Here is a 20,804-nt window from a genome sequence, read left to right on the forward strand (position 1 = left end):
TCAAAAGTTATGGCAGAGAAAAGTATTCTAGGGGGCGCTATTGAGCCATTTTGCCACGCCCATTAATGCAAACCATGAAATATCAAATTTATCGCCAAGTCTGTCTTGCATGCCAAATTTGGTGACTTTTGGAGGACTATCAAATATGGACCAATCAGATTTCAAAATGGCCGACTTCCTGTTCGGTTTCGGCCATGGCTCCAAGAGACTTTTCTTTAAGTTGGGCCATGATACAGGTGTGTAGCGATTTTCGTGCATGTACATCAAACCGTATTGTGGGGCTTGAGGCACAAAGTTTTCCGGGGGGCGCTGTTGAGCCATTTTGCCACGCCCATTAATGCAAACCATGAAATATTAAATTGATCGCCAGGCATGGCTTGCATGCCAAATTTGGTGCCTTTTAGGGAACTATCAAATATGGACCAATCAGATGAAGGGGGGGTGCGCTTGTTGGCGTCTAGCGTCGCCACGGTAACACTTTTGAAAGAGAAAAGTAATGCGTGTAGTCGCAGGATGTAGACACACATTTTGATGTATAACACATCTGGGTTCACGATACGGTTCGGGCTGTATTAATTCTCGAAGGAATGGCATATATTGCTCCAAAATTACGCGATTAATTCAGAATGTTCAAAATGGCCGACTTCCTGTTCGGTTTCGGCCACAGCGCCAAGAGACTTTTCTTTAAGTTGCGACATGATACAGGTGTGTACCGATTTTCGTTCATGTACGTCAAAGCGTATTATGGGGCTTGAGGCGCAAAGTTTTTTCTGTCTGAACCAATCAGATGAAGGGTGGGCACGCTTTTTGGCGTCTACCGCGGCCACGGTAACGCTTTTGAAAGAGAAAAGTAATGCGTGTTGTCGCAGGATGGAGACGCACATTTTGATGTATAACACACTTGGGGGCACGTTACGGTTCGGGCTGAATTAACTTTCGAAGGAATGGCATAAATTTCGCCAAAATGACACGACTAATTCAAAATGGCCGACATCCTGTTCGGTTTCGGGCATGGCACCAAGAGACTTTTCTTTAAGTTGCGCCATGATACAGGTGTGTACCGATTTTCATGCATGTACGTCAAACCGTATCGTGGGGCTTGAGGCACAAAGTTTTCAAGGGGGCGCTGTTGAGCCATTTTGCCACGCCCATTAATGCAAACCATTAAATATAAAATTTTTCGCCAGGCCTGGCTTGCATGCAAAATTTGGTGACCTTTTGGGCACGTTTAGGGGGGCAAAAAGGCCCTCCTTTCGTCAGAAAAATAATAATAATAATTAAAGCTGCAAGCAGCGATGAACGGGCCCTCGCACTCACGGCCACCGCCCCCCATAAGCATATCAGAAAAGACACCACCCACGACTTCCTATGTCAAACCATTCAAAAGTTATAGCAGAAAAAAGGGACAACCAATCAGAAGAAGGGGCGGGGCTAATTCAGGCCAATGAAGGTCAAGGACTCCATACAGAATCTGATGACACCACCCACGACTCTCTATGTCAAACCATTCCAATGTTATAGCAGAAAATCAGGACAACCAATCAGAAGAAGGGGCGGGGCTAATTTAGGCCAACGAAGCTTAAGGACTCATTACAGAGTCCCATGACACCACCCACAACTTCCTATGTCAAACCATTCAAAGGTTATGGCAGATAAAAGTATTCTAGGGGGCGCTGTTGAGCCGTTAGGCCACGCCCATTAATGCAAACCATGAAATATCAAATTTATCACCAGGCCTGGCTTGCATGCAAAATTTGGTGACTTTTGGAGAACTATCAAATATGGACCAATCACATGAAGGGGGTGCGCGCCTTTTGGCGTCTAGCGTCGCCACGGTAACACTTTTGAAAGAGAAAAGTAATGCGTGGTGTCGCAGGATGTAGACGCACATTTTGATGTATAACACACCTGGGTGCACGTTACGGTTCGGGCTGAATTAACTGCCGAAGGAATGGCATAAACTTCGCCAAAATGACACAATTTATTCAAAATGGCCGACATCCTGTTCGGGTTCGGCCATGGCTCTAAGAGACTTTTCTTTAAGTTGTGCCATGATACAGGTGTGTACCGATTTTCGTGCATGTACGACAAATCGCATTGTGGGGCTTGAGGCACAAAGTTTCCAAGGGGGCGCTGTTGAGCCATTTTGCAACGCCCATTAATGCAAACCATTAAATATCAAATTTATCGCCAGGCCTGGCTTGCATGCCAAATTTGGTGCCTTTTGGGGAACTATCAAATATGGACCAATCAGATGAAGGGGGGGTGCGCTTGTTGGCGTCTAGCGTCGCCACGGTAACACTTTTGAAAGAGAAAAGTAATGCGTGTAGTCGCAGGATGGAGACGCTCATTTTGATGTATAACACACCTGGGTTCACGATACGGTTCGGGCTGAATTAACTCTCAAAGGAATGGCATATATTGATCCAAAATTACGCAATTAATTCAGAATATTTCGGGAGCTGCGTGCTGGCCTGCGGTCCCCACCCCTGGTCATCCCGTTGCTGCCCCCCCCTTCTCCTCCCTTTTCTCTCTTTTGTCCTGCAGGTGGCCATGGGTGGCTTGTAGCTTGCATTACGGAGCACAAGTCTTTTCCTGACCCTGCACCCCAACCTGGGACTTGCTGATTGGGCCGGAGCTTCGGGAGCTGTGTGCTGGCCTGCGGTCCCCACCCCCGGTCATCCCGTTGCTGCTTCCACCTGCCTGCTGTGCTGTTGCCGTCCCTGACCCACCAGTCTGGCCCTCGGCAGGAGGGTCCCCCCTGATGAGCCTGGTCCTGCTCAAGGTTTCTTCCCTCCTAAAGGGGAGTTTTTCCTTGCCACTGTTTGGCTTAAGGTTTTTCTCCCACTAGGGGAGTTTTTACCTGCCATTGTTTATGTAATAACTGCTCGGGGGTCATGTTCTGGGTATGGGTCTCTGTAAAGCGTCTAGAGACAACTCTGTTGTATTAGACGCTATATAAATAAAATTGAATTGAATTGAATTGAATTGAATATTCAAAATGGCCGACTTCCTGTTCGGTTTCGGCCATGGCGCCAGGAGACTTTTCTTTTAGTTGCGACATGATACAGGTGTGTACCAATTTTCGTTCATGTACGTCAAAGCGTATTATGGGGCTTGAGGCGCAAATTTTTTTCTGTCTGAACCAACCAGATGAAGGGTGGGCACGCTTTTTGGCGTCTAGCGTCGCCACGGTAACGCTTTTGAAAGAGAAAAGTAATGCGTGGTGTCGGAGGATGGAGACGCACATTTTGATGTATAACACACCTGGGTGCACGTTACGGTTCGGGCCGTATTAACTGCCGAAGGAAGGCATACATTTCATCAAAATGACACGATTAATTCAAAATGGCCTACTTCCTGTTCGGTTTCTCGACATGACGCCCAGAGACTTTTCTTTAAGTTGCGCCATGATACAGGTGTGTACCGATTTTCGTGCATGTACGACAAATCGCATTGTGGGGCTTGAGGCACAAAGTTTTCAAGGGGGCGCTGTTGAGCCATTTTGCCACGCCCATTAATGCAAACCATTAAATATCAAATTTTTCGCCAGGCCTGACTTGCATGCAAAATTTGGTGACTTTTTGGGCACGTTTAGGGGGTTAAAGGCCCTCCTTTCGTCAGAAGAAAAAGAAAGAAAGAAAGAAAAATTCCTACAGATACAATAGGGCCTTCGCACTGTAAGTGCTCGGGCCCTAATAACGCGAAGAATTCCTACAGATACAATAGGGCCTTCGCACTGTAAGTGCTCGGGCCCTAATAATAATAACGCGAAGAATTCCTACAGATACAATAGGGCCTTCGCACTGAAGGTGCTCGGGCCCTAACTAAAGCAGAGAAGAAGAACTCAGAGCAGTCAGATGGTCAGTGTGGATCAGTAGAAGATCATCCTGATGTCTGCAGGTTAGTGTCAACACAACTTTCACATCAGATTAATCTGAACACACAACTAAAACATGTCTGACCTCAGAGTCTTCAGTCTGCAGTCTGGACTCTCCAGAAATCCACACAGATGTTTCACTCCTGAATCCTGCAGGTTCTGGTTCCCACTCAGGTTCAGAAGTTTCAGATGGGAGGGGTTGGACTTCAGAGCTGAGACCAGAGAAGAACAGCTGATCTCTGACAGACTGCAGTTCTCCAATCTGAATAAAGAATAAAACATACATTACAATTCAGCATCATCTTCATCATTTTACAGATAAATTACAATACAGCATCATCTTCATCATTTTACAGATTAATTACAATTCATCATCATTTTCATCATTCTAAATGCTCCATACAGATGAGAGTTAGAAAGGTGATGGACTTTATGAAGGCAGATGTTCATATTATGTCACACATGTGATCAATAGTCTGCGTATCTTTCTCTTCAGTATTATTGACTTGATGATCAGAAAAGTCTGAGTTTGTGCTGATTTCAATAAAGTCAGTGATGAGGACGACAGTCTAGACATGTAAAGTCCATTCATGTCACGTGTTTCTGTCCCAATAACACGTCTGTTCAAAGGTTTTTTCATGCAAATAGACGATTTATCAGCAGGAAGTCAGAATGTGCTTCCACATAGATCTATGTGCACGACGCTTCGGCGGAAGAAAAAACCCTTTCAAATCACGCTTCCACATAGATATTGGCAGGTAGGATGATTTGACAGATGAAAATACCCTGCCAGATCACGCTTCCACATAGATAAATGTTGATGTCTATGTGGAAGCGTGGTCTAGTAGCTCAGAATATCGTTCAGTTGTAACTAATACAGAAAAATACTCTTACATTTTAAATCATTCATCTTCCACGAATCTGCAAAAAAAGTGGTGGAGGTGAGCATCGTTCCTCTTTGCCAGTGATAGCAGACACCTGAAGTTAGTGTGAGGTTCACACAACGTTGTATTCCAACATTCTATTGTCATTATTAGGGCCCGAGCACCTTCAGTGCGAAAGCCCTATTGTATCTGTAGGAATTTTTCTTTTTTCTTTTGTTCTTCTGACGAAAGGAGGGCCTTTTTGCCCCCCTTAACATGCCCAAAAAGTCACCAAATTTTGCATGCAAGTCAGGCCTGGCGAAAAATTTGATATTTAATGGTTTGCATTAATGGGCGTGGCAAAATGGCTCAACAGCGCCCCCTTGAAAACTTTGTGCCTCAAGCCCCACGATACGGTTTGACGTACATGCACGAAAATCGGTACACACCTGTATCATGGGACAACTTAAAGAAAAGTATCTTGCCGTCATGCCCGAAACCGAACAGGAACTCGGCCATTTTGAATTAAACGTGTCACTTTGGCGCAATTGATGCCATTCCTTCGGCAGTTAATTCAGCCCGAACCGTAATGTGCACCCAGGTGTATTATACATCAAAATGTGCGTCTCCCTCCTGCGACCACACGCATTACTTTTCTCTTTCAAAAGCGTTACCGTGGCGACGCTAGACGCCAAAAAGCGCGCCAACCCTTCATCTGGTTGGTTCAGACAGAAAAAACTTTGCGCCTCAAGCCCCATAATACGGTTTGACGTACATGAACGAAAATTGGTACACTCCTGTATCATGTCGCAACTAAAAGAAAAGTCTCTTGGCGCTATGGCCGAAACCATATGGTCAGGAAAAGACTTACGGAGCACAAGTCTTTTCCTGACCCTGCACCCCAACCTGGGACTTGCTGATTGGGCCGGAGCTTCGGGAGCTGTGTGCTGGCCTGCGGTCCCCACCCCCGGTCATCCCGTTGCTGCTTCCACCTGCCTGCTGTGCTGTTGCCGTCCCTGACCCACCAGTCTGGCCCTCGGCAGGAGGGTCCCCCCTGATGAGCCTGGTCCTGCTCAAGGTTTCTTCCCTCCTAAAGGGGAGTTTTTCCTTGCCACTGTTTGGCTTAAGGTTTTTTTCCCACTAGGGGAGTTTTTACCTGCCATTGTTTATGTAATAACTGCTCGGGGGTCATGTTCTGGGTATGGGTCTCTGTAAAGCGTCTAGAGACAACTCTGTTGTATTAGACGCTATATAAATAAAATTGAATTGAATTGAAACCGAACAGGAAGTCGGCCATTTTGAACATTCTGAATTAATTGCGTAATTTTGGAGCAATATATGCCATTCCTTCGAGAGTTAATTCAGCCCGAACCGTATTGTGAACCCAGATGTGTTATACATCAAAATGTGCGTCTCCATCCTGCGACTACACGCATTACTTTTCTCTTTCAAAAGTGTTACCGTGGCAACGCTAGACGCAAACAAGCGCACCCCCCCTTCATCTGATTGGTCCATATTTGATAGTTCCCCAAAAGGCACCAAATTTGGCACGCAAGCCAGGCCTGGCGATACATTTAATATTTCATGGTTTGCATTAATGGGCGTGGCAAAATGGCTCAACAGCGCCCCCCGGAAAACTTTGTGCCTCAAGCCCCACAATACAGTTTGATGTACATGCACGAAAATCGCTACACACCTGTATCATTTCACCACTTAAAGAAAAGTCTCTTGGAGCCATGGCCGAAACCGAACAGGAAGTCGGCCATTTTGAAATCTGATTGGTCCATATTTGATAGTTCACCAAAAGTCACCAAATTTGGCATGCAAGACAGACTTGGCGATAAATTTGATATTTCATGGTTTGCATTAATGGGCGTGGCCTAACGGCTCAACAGCGCCCCCTAGAATACTTTTCTCTGCCATAACTTTTGAATGGTTTGACATAGGAAGTTGTGGGTGGTGTCATGGGACTCTGTATGGAGTCCTTGAGCTTCGTTGGCCTTAATTAGCCCCGCCCCTTCTTCTGATTGGTTGTCCCGATTTTCTGCTATAACTTTTGAATGGTTTGACATAGAGAGTCGTGGGTGGTATCATCAGATTCGTTATGGAGTCCTTGAGCTTCGTTGGCCTTAATTAGCCCCGCCCCTTCTTCTGATCGGTTGTCCCGATATTCTGCTATAACTTTTGAATGGTTTGACATAGAGAGTCGTGGGTGGTATCATCAGATTCGTTATGGAGTCCTTGAGCTTCGTTGGCCTTAATTAGCCCCGCCCCTTGTTCTGATTGGTTGTCCCTTTTTTCTGCTATAACTTTGGAATGGTTTGACATAGGAAGTCGTGGGTGGTGTCATGGGACTCTGTAATGAGTTCTTAAGCTTCGTTGGCCTTAATTAGCCCCGCCCCTTCTTCTGATTGGTTGTCCCGATTTTCTGCTATAACTTTGGAATGGTTTGACATAGAGAGTCGTGGGTGGTGTCATCAGATTCTGTATGGAGTCCTTGACCTTCATTGGCCTGAATTAGCCCCGCCCCTTCTTCTGATTGGTTGTCCCTTTTTTCTGCTATAACTTTTGAATGGTTTGACATAGTCGTGGGTGGTGTCATTTCTGATATGCTTATGGGGGTGGTGGCCGTGAGTGCGAGGGCCCGTTCATCGCTGCTTGCAGCTTTAATTAGGGCCCGAGCACCTTCAGTGCGAAGGCCCTATTGTATCTGTAGGAATTTGTCTTTTTTCTTTTTTCTTTTTTCTTTTTTCTTTCTTTCTTCTGACGAAAGGAGGGCCTTTTTGCCCCCCTAAACGTGCCCAAAAAGTCACCAAATTTTGCATGCAAGTCAGGCCTGGCGAAAAATTTGATATTTAATGGTTTACATTAATGGGCGTGGCAAAATGGCTCAACAGCGCCCCCTTGAAAACTTTGTGCCTCAAGCCCCACGATACGGTTTGACGTACATGCACGGAAATCGCTACACACCTGTATCAGTACACAACTTAAAGAAAAGTCTCTTGGCGACATGGCCGAAATCGAACAGGAAGTCAGCCATTTTGAATTAATCGTGTCACTTTGGCGCAATTTATGCCATTCCTTCGACAGTTAATACGGCCTGAACCGTAACGTGCACCCAGGTGTGTTATAAATCAAAATGTGCGTCTACATCCTGCGACAACACGCATTACTTTTCTCTTTCAAAAGCGTTACCGTGGCGACGCTAGACGCCAAAAAGCGCGCCCACCCTTCATCTGGTTGGTTCAGACAGAAAAAACTTTGCGCCTCAAGCCCCATAATACGGTTTGACGTACATGAACGAAAATCGGTACACTTCTTTATCATGTCGCAACTTAAAGAAAAGTCTCTTGGCGCCATGGCCGAAACCGAACAGGAAGTCGGCCATTTTGAACATTCTGAATTAATCGCGTAATTTTGGAGCAATATGAGCCATTCCTTCGAGAATTAATACGGCCCGAACCGTAACGTGCACCCAGGTGTGTTATACATCAAAATGTGCGTCTCCATCCTGCGACTACACGCATTACTTTTCTCTTTCAAAAGTGTTACCGTGGCGACACTAGACGCCAAAAAGCGCACCCCCCCTTCATCTGATTGGTCCATATTTAATAGTTCCCCAAAAGTCACCAAATTTTGCATGCAAGCCAGGCCTGGCGATAAATTTGATATTTCATGGTTTGTATTAATGGGCGTGGCAAAATGGCTCAACAGCGCCCCCCGGAAAACTTTGTGACTCAAGACCCACAATACGGTTTGACGTACATGCACAAAAATCGGTACACACCTGTATCATGTCACAACTTAAAGAAAAGTCTCTTGGAGCCATGGCCGAAACCGAACAGGAAGTTGGCCATTTTGAAATAATTGTGTAAATTTGGCGCAATTTATGCCATTCCTTCGGCAATTAATACGGCCCGAACCGTAATGTGCACCCAGGTGTGTTATACATCAAAATGTGCGTCTCCATCTTGCGACTACGCGCATTACTTTTCTCTTTCAAAAGTGTTACCGTGACGACGCTAGATGCCAAAAAGCGCGCCTCCCCTTCATCTGATTGGTCCATATTTGATAGTTCTCCAAAAGTCACCAAATTTACCTGCAAGCCAGTCCTGGTGATAAATTTGATATTTCATGGTTTGCATTAATGGGCGTGGCCTAACGGCTCAACAACGCCCCCTAGAATACTTGTATCTGCCATAACTTTTGAATGGTTTGACATAGGAAATTGTGGGTGGTGTCATGGGACTCTGTAATGAGTCCTTAAGCTTCGTTAGCCTTAATTAGCCCCGCCCCTTCTTCTGATTGGTTGTCCCGATTTCCTGCTATAACATTGGAATGGTTTGACATAGAGAGTCCTGGGTGGTGTCATGGGACTATGTACTGAGTTCTTAAGCTTCGTTGGCCTTAATTAGCCCCGCCCCTTCTTCTGATAGTTTGTCCCGATTTTCTGCTATAACTTTTGAATGGTTTGACATAGAGAGTCGTGGGTGGTGTCATCAGATTCTGTATGGAGTCCTTGACCTTCGTTGGCCTGAATTAGCCCCGCCCCTTCTTCTGATTGGTTGTCCCTTTTTTCTGCTATATCTTTTGAATGGTTTGACATAGGAAGTCGTGGGTGGTGTCTTTTCTGATATGCTTATGGGGGGCGGTGGCCGTGAGTGCGAGGGCCCGTTCATCGCTGCTTGCAGCTTTAATTCTTCTTCTTCTTATTGTTCTGACAAAAGGAAGGCCTTTTTGCCCCCCTAAACGTGCCCAAAAAGTCACCAAATTTTGCATGCAAGTCAGGCCTGGCGAAAAATTTGATATTTAATGGTTTGCATTAATGGGCGTGGCAAAATGGCTCAACAGCGCCCCCTTGAAAACTTTGTGCCTCAAGCCCCACAATGCGGTTTGTCGTACATGCACGAAAATTGGTACACACCTGTATCATGGCGCAACTTAAAGAAAAGTCTCTTGGCGTCATGTCCAGAAACCGAACAGGAAGTCGGACATTTTGAATTAATCGTGTCATTTTGGCGAAATTTATGCCTTCCTTCGGCAGTTAATACGGCCCGAACCGTAACGTTCCCCCAAGTGTGTTATACATCAAAATGTGCGTCTCCATCCTCCGACACCACGCATTACTTTTCTCTTTCAAAAGCGTTACCGTGGCGACGCTAGACGCCAAAAAGCGCGCCCACCCTTCATCTGGTTGGTTCAGACAGAAAAAACTTTGCGCCTCTAGCCCCATAATACGGTTTGACGTACATGAACAAAAATCAGTACACTTCTTTATCATGTCGCAACTAAAAGAAAAGTCTCTTGGCACCATGGCCGAAACCGAACAGGAAGTCGGCCATTTTGAACATTCTGAATTAATCGCGTAATTTTGGGGCAATATATGCCATTCCTTCGAGAATTAATACGGCCCGAACCGTATCGTGAACCCAGATGTGTTATACATCAAAATGTGCGTCTCCATCCTGCGACTACACGCATTACTTTTCTCTTTCAAAAGTGTTACCGTGGCGACGCTAGACGCCAACAAGCGCACCCCCCCTTCATCTGACTGGTCCATATTTGATAGTTCCCCTAAAGGCACCAAATTTGGCACGCAAGCCAGGCCTGGCGATAAATGTAATATTTCATGGTTTGCATTAATGGGCGTGGCAAAATGGCTCAACAGCGCCCCCCGGAAAACTTTGTGCCTCAAGCCCCACAATACGGTTTGATGTACATGCACGAAAATCGCTACACACCTGTATCATTGCACAACTTAAAGAAAAGTCTCTTGGAGCCATGGCCGAAACCGAACAGGAATTCGGCCATTTTGAAATCTCATTGGTCCATATTTGATAGTTCTCCAAAAGTCACCAAATTTGGCATGCAAGACAGACTTGGCGATAAATTTGATATTTCATGGTTTGCATTAATGGGCGTGGCCTAACGGCTCAACAGCGCCCCCTAGAATACTTTTCTCTGCCATAACTTTTGAATGGTTTGACATAGGAAGTTGTGGGTGGTGTCATGGGACTCTGTATGGAGTCCTTGAGCTTCGTTGGCCTTAATTAGCCCCGCCCCTTCTTCTGATTGGTTGTCCCTTTTTTCTGCTATAACATTTGAATGTTTTGACATAGGAAGTCGTGGGTGGTGTCATTTCTGATATGCTTATGGGAAGCGGTGGCCGTGAGTGCGAGGGCCCGTTCATCGCTGCTTGAAGCTTTAATTAGGGCCCGAGCACCTTCAGTGCGAAGGCCCTATTGTATCTGTAGGAATTCTTCGCGTTATTATTTTTCTGACGAAAGGAGGGCCTTTTTGCCCCCCTAAACGTGCCCAAAAAGTCACCAAATTTTGCAGGCAAACCAGGCCTGGCGAAAAATTTGATATTTAATGGTTTGCATTAATGGGCGTGGCAAAATGGCTCAACAGCGCCCCCCGGAAAACTTTGTGCCTCAAGCCCCACGATACGGTTTGACGTACATGCACGAAAATCGGTACACACCTGTATCATGGCACAACTTAAAGAAAAGTCTCTTGGAGTCAAGCCCGAAACCGAACAGGATGTCGGCCATTTTGAATTAATCGTGTCATTTTGGCGAAATTCATGCCATTCCTTCGGCAGTTAATACGGCCCGAACCGTAACGTGCCCCCAAGTGTGTTATACATCAAAATGTGCGTCTCCATCCTCCGACACCACGCATTACTTTTCTCTTTCAAAAGCATTACCGTGGCGACGCTAGACGCCAAAAAGCGCGCCCACCCTTCATCTGATTGGTTCAGACAGAAAAAACTTTGTGCCTCAAGCCCCATAATACGGTTTGACGTACATGAACAAAAATCGGTACACACCTGTATCATGTCGCAACTTAAAGAAAAGTCTCTTGGCGCCATGGCCGAAACCGAACAGGAAGTCGGCCATTTTGAACATTCTGAATTAATCACGTAATTTTTGAGCAATATATGCCATTCCTTCGAGAATTAATACGGCCCGAACCGTAACGTGCACCCAGGTGTGTTATACAACAAAATATGCGTCTCCATCCTGCGACTACGCGCATTACTTTTCTCTTTCAAAAGTGTTACCGTGGCGACGCTAGACGCCAAAAAGCACGCCCCCCCTTCATCTGATTGGTCCATATTTGATAGTTCCCCAAAAGGCACCAAATTTGGCATGCAAGCCAGGCCTGGTGATAATTTTGATATTTCATGGTTTGCATTAATGGGCGTGGCAAAATGGCTCAACAGCGCCCCCCGGAAAACTTTGTGCCTCAAGCCCCACAATACGGTTTGACGTACATACTAGGGTTGCACGGTATACCGGTACCAGTATAGTACCGCGGTACTAGAGTTTTGAAAACGGTACTATACCAGCATTTAAAAACAAACGGTACTTTTATATATTTTTTCTATGCAAACGAATTGGTAAATTGGAGCCTGTCTCTTTAAGCACGGCGAGGTCCGCGAGTGTGACGTAGTTGCAGAAGCAGAGCCGCCTCCCCCTCCCACTCGCATGCGGAGGAGAGAGAAACGAGAAGTCGCGTGTTATTAGACAGACAGAGCGGGTTGAAATAAAATTGATATAAAAAGAGATGGCAGCTGCAGAAAAGCCCGTACCCTTGGACAAAATGGGGGCCCGAAGTATGGTGTGGAAATATTTCGGGTTCAAACCGAGCGATAAGGGCGAACCACAGAACCAGATGCACCGCAGTGCAAGCGCTGCTACAACGCGTGTCTCGCAAAAGGAGGCAACACTTCAAACTTGTCCAAACGTTTAAAGGACAACCACGCGGACTTCTTCCACGACTTCAGTCAAGAACGACAGCTGATAACTTTGTTCACCAGTTCACTGCACTGAAATGTCAATGAAAGAAGTACAGAGCCTCTCCCAGCCCGTAGTAAACCTAAAGCAGCCTATACAGAGAGTTAAAACATGTCCATGGTTAATAAATGCAATTTTTAAAATATTAAAAAAAAAAATACATTCTTAAAATATTTAAATAAATTCCACACACTAGAATATAACTTTAATATATGTTTTATATTTTAATATTATTTAATGTTTCATATATATTATAAACCATTAAGGCAATGAATTATATTAATTAATATTATATATTAAAACACACTTTTGTAAAACATTCCACTAGCCTACAATATCTAATCCTATCCTAGAGGACTGTCTCAGAAAATTAGAATATTGTGATAAAGTTCTTTATTTTCTGTAATGCAATTAAAAAAACAAAAATGTCATACATTCTGGATTCATTACAAATCAACTGAAATATTGCAAGCCTTTTATTATTTTAATATTGCTGATTATGGTTTACAGTTTAAGATTAAGATTCCCAGAATATTCTAATTTTTTGAGATAGGATATTTGAGTTTTCTTAAGCTGTAAGTCATGATCAGCAATATTAAAATAATAAAAGGCTTGCAATATTTCAGTTGATTTGTAATGAATCCAGAATGTATGACATTTTTGTTTTTGTAATTGCATAACAGAAAATCACAATATTCTAATTTTCTGAGACAGTCCTGTAGATAATAGAATGATCCTCAATTTATTTTTCTAGTTATGCCCATTTAATGTTTCATGTGGCCTATAGTTTCAAAACACAAACCTTTTGAACAATGAGAACAAGTAAAATAAAGCAATGGAATTCAAATTAAAATGACCATGTTAATTAAAATACTGTACCCCCTCCCTCCCCCAATTACAGAAGTCCAGTGCTCCTGGCTCAGAGAGGGTGACACCACCCACTCAGAAGCAGGAGTTTTTGCTGCTACAGTATTTTATTTAACATCGTGACTTTAATTTGAATGGCATTGCTTTATTTTACTTGTTCACACTGTTCTAAAGGTTTGAACATTTTAATATCCCATGCCAATTATTTATTTTATTTATTGTTGTTATTGTTCCCAAAGTCTGCTTTAAAATAAAGGAAAATATTGACATTGAGAGAGTTCCACCTTTTTACAAAAAGTATCGAAAAGTATCGAAAAGTATCGAAATACATATTGGTATCGGTATCGAAACAGAAATTTAGTATCGTGACAACCCTAGTACATACATGAAAATCGGTACACACCTGTATCATGTCGCAACTTAAAGAAAAGTCTCTTGGCGCCATGGCCGAAACCGAACAGGAAGTCAGCCATTTTGAATTTATTGTGTAATTTTGCCGCAATTTATGCCATTCCTTCGGCAATTAATACGGCCCGAACCGTAACGTGCACCCAGGTGTGTTATACATCAAAATGTGCGTCTACATCTTGCGACTACGCGCATTACTTTTCTCTTTCAAAAGTGTTACCGTGGCGACGCTAGACGCGAAAAAGTGCGCGTCACCTTCATCTGATTGGTCCATATTTGATAGTTCTCCAAAAGTCACCAAATTTTGCATGCAAGCCAGGCCTGGCAATAAATTAGATTTTTCATGGTTTGCATTAATGGGCGTGGCGTGGCCTTGACCATAATTGGTGAAAATTAGCCCCGCCCCTTCTTCTGATTGGTTGTCCCTATTTCCTGCTATAACATTTGAATGTTTTGACATAGGAAGTCGTGGGTGGTGTCATGGGACTCTGTAATGAGTTCTTAAGCTTCGTTGGCCTGAATTAGCCCCGCCCCTTCTTCTGATTGGTTGTCCCTTTTTTCTGCTATAACTTTTGAATGGTTTAACATAGGAAGTCGTGGGTGGTGTCATTTCTGATATGCTTATGGGGGGCGGTGGCCGCTTGCAGCTTTAATTAGGGCCCGAGCACTTGCAGTGCGAAGGCCCTATTGTATTTGCAGGAATTTTTATTATTATTAGGGCCCGAGCACCTTCAGTGCGAAGGCCCTATTGTATCTGTAGGAATTCTTCGCGTTATTATTATTATTATTATTTTTCTGACGAAAGGAGGGCCTTTTTTCCCCCCTAAACGTGCCCAAAAAGTCACCAAATTTTGCACGCAAACCAGGCCTGGCGAAAAATTTGATATTTTATGGTTTGCATTAATGGGCGTGGCAAAATGGCTCAACAGCGCCCCCCGGAAAACTTTGTGCCTCAAGCCCCACAATACGGTTTGACGTACATGCACGAAAATCGCTACACACCTGTATCATGGCACAACTTAAAGAAAAGTCTCATGGAGCCATGGCCGAAACCGAACAGGATGTCGGCCATTTTGAATACATTGTGTCATTTTGGCGAAATTTATGCCATTCCTTCGGCAGTTAATTCAGCCCGAACCGTAACGTGCCCCCAGGTGTGTTATACATCAAAATGTGCGTCTACATCCTGCGACACCACGCATTACTTTTCTCTTTCAAAAGTGTTACCGTGGCGACGCTAGACGCCAAAAGGCGCGCCCCCCCTTCATGTGATTGGTCCATATTTGATAGTTCTCCAAAAGTCACCAAATTTTGCATGCAAGCCAGACTTGGCGATACATTTGATATTTTATGGTTTGCATTAATGGGCGTGACCTAACGGCTCAACAGCGCCCCCTAGAATACTTTTCTCTGCCATAACTTTTGAATGGTTTGACATAGAGAGTCGTGGGTGGTGTCATGGGACTCTGTAATGAGTTCTTAAGCTTCGTTGGCCTTAATTAGCCCCGCCCCTTCTTCTGATTGGTTGTCCCGATTTTCTGCTATAACTTTGGAATGGTTTGACATAGAGAGTCGTGGGTGGCGTCATCAGATTCTGTATGGAGTCCTTGACCTTCATTGGCTTGAATTAGCCCCGCCCCTTCTTCTGATTGGTTGTCCCTTTTTTCTGCTATAACTTTTCAATGGTTTGACATAGGAAGTCGTGGGTGGTGTCATAAGATTCTGTATGGAGTCCTTGACCTTCATTGGCTTGAATTAGCCCCGCCCCTTCTTCTGATTGGTTGTCCCTTTTTTCTGCTATAACTTTTGAATGGTTTGACATAGGAAGTCGTGGGTGGTGTCATGGGACTCTGTAATGAGTCCTTAAGCTTCGTTGGCCTTAATTAGCCCCGCCCCTTCTTCTGATTGGTTGTCCCGATTTTCTGCTATAACTTTGGAATGGTTTGACATAGAGAGTCGTGGGTGGTGTCATCAGATTCTGTATGGAGTCCTTGACCTTCATTGGCTTGAATTAGCCCCGCCCCTTCTTCTGATTGGTTGTCCCTTTTTTCTGCTATAACTTTTCAATGGTTTGACATAGGAATTCGTGGGTGGCGTCATTTCTGATACTTATGGGGGGCGGTGGCCGTGAGTGCGAGGGCCCGTTCATTGCTGCTTGCAGCTTTAATTATTATTATTATTATTTTCCTGACAAAAGGAAGGCCTTTTTGCCCCCCTAAACGTGCCCAAAAAGTCACCAAATTTTGCACCCAAGTCAGGCCTGGCGAAAAATTTGATATTTAATGGTTTGCATTAATGGGCGTGGTAAAATGGTTCAACAGCGCCCCCTTGAAAACTTTGTGCCTCAAGCCCCACGATACGGTTTGATGTACATGCACGAAAATCGGTGCACACCTGTATCATGGCACAACTTAAAGAAAAGTCTCTTGGCGTCATGCCCGAAACCGAACAGGATGTCGGCCATTTTGAATTAATCGTGTCATTTTGGCAAAATTTATGCCATTCCTTCGAAAGTTAATTCAGCCCGAACCGTAACGTGCCCCCAAGTGTGTTATACATCAAAATGTGCGTCTCCATCCTGCGACAACACGCATTACTTTTCTCTTTCATAAGCGTTACCGTGGCGACGCTAGACGCCAAAAAGCGTGCCCACCCTTCATCTGATTGGTTCAGACAGAAAAAACTTTGCGCCTCAAGCCCCATAATACGCTTTGACGTACATGAACGAAAATCGGTACACACCTGTATCATGTCGCAACTTAAAGAAAAGTCTCTTGGCGCTATGGCCGAAACGGAACAGGAAGTCGGCCATTTTGAATATTCTGAATTAATCCTGTAATTTTGGAGCAATATATGCCATTCCTTCGAGAATTAATTCAGCCCGAACCATAACGTGCACCCAGGTGTGTCATACATCAAAATGTTCGTCTCCAACCTGCGACTAAACGCATTACTTTTCTCTTTCAAAAGTGTTACCGTGGCGACGCTAGACACCAACAAGCGCACCTCCCCTTCATCTGATTGGTCCATATTTGATAGTTCCCCAAAAGGCACCAAATTTGGCATGCAAGACCGGCCTGGTGATAAATTTGATATTTCATGGTTTGCATTAATGGGCGTGGTAAAATGGCTCAAAAGCGCCCCCTTGAAAACTTTGTGCCTCAAGCCCCACAATACGGTTTGACGTACATGCACGAAAATCGCTACACACCTGTATCATGGCACAACTTAAAGAAAATTCTCTTGGAGCCATGGCCGAAACCGAACAGGAAGTCGGCCATTTTGAAATTGGTCCATATTTGATAGTTCTCCAAAAGCCACCAAATTTTGCATGCAAGACAGACTTGGCGATAAATTTGATATTTCATGGTTTGCATTAATGGGCGTTGCCTAACGGCTCAACAGCGCCCCCTAGAATACTTTTCTCTGCCATAACTTTTGAATGGTTTGACATAGGAAGTTGTGGGTGGTGTCATGGGACTCTGTAATGAGTCCTTAAGCTTCGTTGGCCTTAATTAGCCCCGCCCCTTCTTCTGATTGGTTGTCCCGATTTTCTGCTATAACTTTGGAATGGTTTGACATAGAGAGTCGTGGCTGGTGTCATCAGATTCTTTATGGAGTCCTTGACCTTCATTGGCCTGAATTAGCCCCGCCCCTTCTTCTGATTGGTTGTTCCTTTTTTCTGCTATAACTTTTTAATGGTTTGACATAGAGAGTCATGGGTGGTGTCATTTCTGATATGCTTATGGGGGGCGGTGGCCGTGAGTGCGAGGGCCCGTTCATCGCTGCTTGCAGCTTTAATTAGGGCCCGAGCACCTTCAGTGCGAAGGCCCTATTGTATTTGCAGGAATTTTTATTATTATTATTATTATTATTATTATTATTATTATTATTTTCCTGACAAAGTGATGGCCTTTTTGCCCCCCTTAACATGCCCAAAAAGTCACCAAATTTTGCACCCAAGCCAGGCCTGGCGAAAAATTTGATATTTAATGGTTTGCATTATTGGGTGTGGCAAAATGGCTCAACAGCGCCCCCTTGAAAACTTTGTGCCTCAAGCCCCACAATACGGTTTGACGTACATGCACGAAAATCGGTACACACCTGTATCATGGGACAACTTAAAGAAAAGTCTCTTGCCGTCATGCCCGAAACCAAACAGGAAGTCGGCCATTTTGAATTAATCGTGTCATTTTGGCAAAATTTATGCCATTCCTTCGAAAGTTAATTCAGCCCGAACCGTAACGTGCACCCAGGTGTGTTATACATCAAAATGTGCGTCTCCATCCTGCGACAACACGCATTACTTTTCTCTTTCAAAAGCGTTACCGTGGCGACGCTAGACGCCAAAAAGCGCGCCCACCCTTCATCTGATTGGTTCGACAGAAAAAACTTTGTGCCTCAAGCCCCATAATACGGTGTGACGTACATGAAGGAAAATCGGTACACACCTGTATCATGTCACAACTTAAAGAAAAGTCTCTTGGCGCCATGGCCTAAACCGAACAGGAAGTCGGCCATTTTGAACATTCTGAATTAATCGCGTAATTTTGGAGCAATATATGCCATTCCTTCGAGAGTTAATTCAGCCCGAACCGTATCGTGAACCCAGATGTGTTATACATCAAAATGTGCGTCTCCATCCTGCGACTACACGCATTACTTTTCTCTTTCAAAAATGTTACCGTGGCGACGCTAGACGCCAACAAGCGCACCCCCCCTTCATCTGATTGGTCCATATTTGATAGTTCCCCAAAAGGCACCAAATTTGGCATGCAAGCCAGGCCTGGCGATAAATTTGATATTTCATGGTTTGCATTAATGGGCGTGGCAAAATGGCTCAAGAGCGCCCCCCGGAAAACTTTGTGCCTCAAGCCCCACAATACGGTTTGACGTACATGCACGAAAATCGCTACACACCTGTATCATGGCACAACTTAAAGAAAAGTCTCTTGGAGCCATGGCCGAAACCGAACAGGACGTCGGCCATTTTGAATAAATTGTGTCATTTTGGCGAAATTTATGCCATTCCTTCGGCAGTTAATTCAGCCCGAACCGTAACGTGCACCCAGGTGTGTTATACACCAAAATGTGCGTCTACATCCTGCGACACCACGCATTACTTTTCTCTTTCAAAAGTGTTACCGTGGCGACGCTAGACGCCAAAAGGCGCGCCCCCCCTTCATGTGATTGGTCCATATTTGATAGTTCTCCAAAAGTCACCAAATTTTGCATGCAAGCCAGACTTGGCGATAAATGTGATATTTCATGGTTTGCATTAATGGGCGTGGCCTAACGGCTCAACAGCGCCCCCTAGAAAACTTTTCTCTACCATAACTTTTGAATGGTTTGACATAGAGAGTTGTGGGTGGTGTCATGGGACTCTGTAATGAGTCCTTAAGCTTCGTTGGCCTTAATTAGCCCCGCCCCTTCTTCTGATTGGTTGTCCCTTTTTTCTGCTGTAATTTTTTAATTGTTTGACTCCCGCTTCCTGATTCAAACGTCTGCCGGCCCCGCCCCCCGACCAATCAGTGGCGAGTAGGGTGATGACGGCCCCGCCCCCCGACCAATCAGTGGCGAGTAGGGTGATGACGGCCCCGCCCCCCGACCGATCAGCTGTTGTAATGTGGTGACGTCAGAAATAGTCCCGTGCTCAGCCCGGTTAGAACCTCGGTAGAATGCTTACAGAAAGAGTAATAAATGAAATAGTAGTGTTTTACTAATATTTATACCTTACAAATATTTAAAAAATTATGAAAAAAAGTTCCAGACATTTTATTGCTCTGTTGGTCTCTCTTAACCCAGTAAGTCAAAGCAAAAGCAACGGCTGAGACGTAGCACAGCCAGATCATAGCGGTCTTTGGTGCCAGAAGTCGGGAGTTCGAGCCTGGCTTCCCGAAACTTTTGTCAGCAATTTTTGTGTTTTTTTTTTACATCAAAATGTGCGTCTCTGTCCTGCAACGACGCACATTACTTTTCTCTTTCAAAAGTGTTACCGTGGCGACGCTAGACGCGAAAAAGCGCTCGTCCCCTTCATCTGATTGGTCCATATTTGATAGATCTCCAAATGTCACCAAATTTTGCATGCAAGCCAGGCCTGGTGATAAATTTGATATTTCATGGTTTGCATTAATGGGCGTTGCCTAACGGCTCAACAGCGCCCCCTAGAATACTTTTCTCTGCCATAACCTTTGAAAGGTTTGACATAAAGAGTCGTGGGTGGTGTCATGGGACTCAGTATTGAGTCCTTGACCATAATTGGTGAAAATTAGCCCCGCCCCTTCTTCTGATTGGTCGTCCCGATTTTCTGCTATAACTTTTGAATTGTTTGACATAAAGAGTCGTGGGTGGTGTCATCAGATTCTGTATGGAGTCCTTGACCTTCATTGGCCTGAATTAGCCCCGCCCCTTCTTTTGATTGGTTGTCCCTTTTTTCTGCGATATCTTTTGAATGGTTTGACATAGGAAGTCGTGGGTGGTGTCATTTCTGATATGCTTATGGGGGCGGTGGACGTGAGTGCGAGGGCCCGTTCATCGCTGCTTGCAGCTTTAATTATTATTATTATTTTTTTCCTGACAAAGTGAAGGCCTTTTTGCCCCCCTTAACATGCCCAAAAAGTCACCAAATTTTGCACCCTAGTGAGGCCTGGCGAAAAATTTGATATTTAAAGGTTTGCATTAATGGGCGTGGCAAAATGGCTCAACAGCGCCCCCTTGAAAACTTTGTGCCTCAAGCTCCACGATACGGTTTGACGTACATGCACGAAAATCTGTACAAACCTGTATCATGGGACAACTTAAACAAAAGTCTCTTGGGGTCATGCCCGAAACCGAACAGAATGTCGGCCATTTTGAATTAGTCGTGTCATTTTGGCGAAATTTATGCCATTCCTTCGAAAGTTAATTCAGCCCGAACCGTAACGTGCCCCCAAGTGTGTTATACATCAAAATGTGCGTCTCCATCCTGCGACAACACGGATTACT

At 44.6% G+C, this 20,804-nt stretch overlaps 1 protein-coding gene across 2 annotated transcripts in view; it reads right to left on the reverse strand.

Annotated features, from left to right (window-relative positions):
• The window catches only part of LOC133458738 (protein NLRC5-like), a 145,858-nt gene that overhangs the window by 56,591 nt on the left and 68,463 nt on the right, over nt 1-20,804 (reverse strand). For both annotated transcript variants that reach the window (XM_061738942.1, XM_061738941.1), the window contains one exon: nt 3,966-4,142. In XM_061738942.1, coding sequence (XP_061594926.1) covers nt 3,966-4,142 — 177 coding nt within the window. The remainder of the gene's footprint in view (nt 1-3,965; nt 4,143-20,804) is intronic.

This window comes from Cololabis saira, chromosome 13 (assembly GCF_033807715.1).
Source record: "Cololabis saira isolate AMF1-May2022 chromosome 13, fColSai1.1, whole genome shotgun sequence".
Taxonomy (NCBI): domain Eukaryota; kingdom Metazoa; phylum Chordata; class Actinopteri; order Beloniformes; family Belonidae; genus Cololabis; species Cololabis saira.